At 40.1% G+C, this 3,223-nt stretch overlaps 1 protein-coding gene across 1 annotated transcript; it reads right to left on the reverse strand.

Moving 5' to 3' along the window:
* Positions 1-1,609: 1,609 nt before the first annotated feature.
* On the reverse strand, positions 1,610-2,949 carry LOC133871495 (uncharacterized). The gene is made up of 3 exons (XM_062308935.1): positions 2,835-2,949; positions 2,481-2,697; positions 1,610-2,354 (listed from the first exon to the last, which is right to left on the reverse strand). The coding sequence occupies exons 1-3, from the start codon at positions 2,947-2,949 to the stop codon at positions 1,610-1,612; spliced, it is 1,077 nt and encodes a 358-aa protein (XP_062164919.1).
* Positions 2,950-3,223: the final 274 nt, after the last annotated feature.

A 3,223-nucleotide genomic window follows, 5' to 3' on the forward strand; every position in this document is an offset into this window, starting at 1 on the left:
TCAAAGCAACATCGTACGGATGCTAGGTCAAGCTATTCAGACTCCGAGTAGAAATTGTATTTCATGTTCAGACACGGATCGGGAAACAGCAACCGTCTGGACAGAAGGGCAACACCGTCCGGACGCTTTTCAGGTTTCCAGGAAGATTTATGTACATGTCTTAGGGTTTTTATCATAACTCTCTTCTCGAGCATCAGATTGAGACAAAATATGTGTCGTTGGAAAGCTAAAAAAAATCCTACAATTTGAACACCCAGATAGTGAATAGAAACATCCGAAAGGCCCACCATCCAGATGGAAAGAGAGTAGCATCTGGACGGCCGCCAGAAATTCAAGAAATTTCAAAAACGGAAACAGTTGACCATCCAGACACCCTTTGATTGCCGTCTGGACGCCGTCCAGAGGACTCCGACTTTTAGCAGATTTAGGTTTTCCGAAGCCAATAAATAGAGGCCTCTAGGCATGTGTTTTGTACAGAATTCGGTATTGAATTCTCTTATCTTTGTGAGGGTATTTAAGGTGAATCGAAGATCCATTAGCTCTTAAGCCGTTTCCGGTGTGTGCTCCTTGTTCGTGTGAAGTCTATCTTAGAGGTCAGTCCTAAGGTAAAGGATTCCATCAAAGACCCCTTCAAGTAGAAGACTTGGTTGGGAAGCGTTCACAATTGGCTTCGTGTTATAGTTAAAGGTATGACTACTACAATAGGTTTTGTGAGTACTAGTGCTTTGTAACTTGCTTTGTTTTTGGATAGTGGATTTCCTGAGTTTGGCTGCCCCGGAGTGGTTTTTCTATTCATAGAGTTTCCACTTCGTCAACAAATATCTTGTCTTATTTAAATTCCGCATTTAAGATATTTTGTTGCACACAAACACACACTTTATTATTTTAGAAGTCATTATTTTATTTTTCAAAGTCCAACAAGGTCACTTTCCTGCCATAAGTTTAGTCCAAAGAAGATTGATAAATAAGCTGGTAGGTAGGTTGCATTTTAAATACTAAACTAAAGTAAGATAAGTACCAAATTTCTCTCAATTGTTGCAGTAGGTGGGGCAGTGGGTTGTTGTGTATCACTAGTAATTGTCCTTAAACTCTTCTAAGAACCAAAACACATGTGATTAATCACTATTATCCCCAAGTAATTAAAGTGAATTTTAGTTCAAAAATTGAATCCCATGTACTTTTTTGGTTGCTGGTTATGCACCACACTTTCGATTGTTGGTTGTTGCTTGTGGACCTCCCATTGTACTACTGCTACATCCAATGCTTTGGGTCTGAAGGCCAACATCAATAACACATTAAATAATGAAGTTGCAAATCAAATAACACATCAAATATAATATAAACATATTGCTTAGTGAAACTAACACTTAGTGTGGGTGGAGTAGGCAAATAAACTTCTGTTGCGGGTTGCCTATAATTAGATGCTTACTCCTTCTTCTTTGGACAGGTCTTGGTGTTGTGTCCAACCACCTTGGAAAGCCCACACCTATCTTTCAATCCAAACTTTCTCATCCTATTAGGATTCTGAGGAACTCTCGACTCATCAGGACCTCTTACTCTAGCCTTCCTGGTCTACCTGGCATCAATGATCCAAAACATCATGCTCAGTTCATATCCACTGTTCCTCACTAGGAATTGGATATATGAGTGGAGCATAGGCCTTTTTGTACGTCTCAATGCTATAACATGGATCCACATAATCCTTCAGGCGATGTCCATGAAAGGTTATGGCAGAATATGCATGTGCACATGGGATCCTAGTCATCTGCCACCTCTTGCAGCCACATTTCCTATTCCGGATATCAACAACATATTGCCTACTTCCTTGCTCCACTTCAAACATACAATCGCCAGAATAACTGGAAAGGTAGTCTGATGCCGCTTCACAAACAGACTCAAGCTTTTCAACAATTCTAGGGCACAGCTTACCTTTCAATTTGCTGATGCCATCACTTTTCAGTTGGTACCTTCTCATGAGCTGCTTCCTAATCATCTTAAGCATTGTTAGAATAGGCTTGTCATGAGCCTTCAAGATATATGAATTGAAGCATTCGGAGATATTGTTAACAAGGAGGTCACATTTGGGAGATTTGTTGAACCATGCTCGTGACCATCTGCTGGGATCAACCTTGTCTAGGTAGTCAAGGGCATCATGACTGATTCTCTTAATTTCTTCCACATGTATTTTGAAGTCGACCTCAGTATAAGACGATGCTGCCTTCCACAACAATTCGTTCAGGGCTACCCTCCAAAACCCATTATCTCGAAAGTTGGCATATAAATGCCGTACACATATTCGGTGATCCTCCATTGGAATAACAGTATCAAAAATTGGAATAAGACCATGCATCATTCTAATGTACAAAAGGGTAAGTTTAGATGTAGAAAAAAAAATCAGGAAATCATAATATCTAAAACTATGTAACTAAATAATTTAACGAACCTTTTGCCGATCAGAAATGAATGTAGGAGAAGTGTACCTCTCATGTGAACCAAGATCTGAAACTAGGCACTCCAGGAACCAGGTCCAACTATCTTTTGTCTCAGATTCTACAACAGGAATTACAATCGGGTACATGTTATTGTTGGCGTCTCGACCAAATGCAGCCAATAATATTCCCTTGTAGGGTCCTTTCAAAAAGCACCCGTCTAGGCCTATGACAGGCCTACAACCTTCCAAGAACCCTTTCTTCATGGCTGCAAGGGACATGTAGAGTCTATGAAACTTAGCAGGCAAATTAGGGTTTCTTTTTTCAACCTTAATCATTACACAGCTGCCTGGGTTAGTACGCCTTAAAGTCTCATAGTAACCCACATCCTGCCATATTGCTCACCCAAACAACCGCACAACCTCTTCCCTGCCTTCTTCCTACCTCTATACATTTGAGTCCTACTTACTTCAACATTCCATTTCCTCTTGACTTCATCTTGTATCACTCGTAATGGCATGTCCGGCTGAATTTTAAACTTATCATATAGTTTATCTGATATCCACCTCGAATTGACAATTGAGCTCTTGTATACCCAAGAAAAAAGTATGCTTAGGTCTTAAGGACCTCAATTTAAATAATGCCTCAATTGCCATCTGTCTACCGTAAACTCTATACTCACAAGATGGATCTCTACATACTGCTACACACTTTGCTCTTTCATTTTTCACAAACTTTATGTCCTTCCTGTAACGCCCCAAATTTGAGCCTGCAAATTCGTAAGCAGAAACCTC

Source organism: Alnus glutinosa, chromosome 6 (genome assembly GCF_958979055.1).
Source record: "Alnus glutinosa chromosome 6, dhAlnGlut1.1, whole genome shotgun sequence".
NCBI classification, from domain to species: Eukaryota; Viridiplantae; Streptophyta; class Magnoliopsida; order Fagales; family Betulaceae; genus Alnus; species Alnus glutinosa.

What these genes read in the sequence shown, in the direction of transcription:
- LOC133871495 (XM_062308935.1), bottom strand. Translation starts at nt 2,949, where the DNA reads ATGCCATTACGAGTGATACAAGATGAAGTCAAGAGGAAATGGAATGTT. An exon ending in GAGGTTGTGCGGTTGTTTGG is followed by an intron (nt 2,698 to 2,834) that starts GTGAGCAATATG and finishes TGTCCCTTGCAG; the next exon opens with CCATGAAGAAAGGGTTCTTG. An exon ending in GATCTTGGTTCACATGAGAG is followed by an intron (nt 2,355 to 2,480) that starts GTACACTTCTCC and finishes TTTGTACATTAG; the next exon opens with AATGATGCATGGTCTTATTC.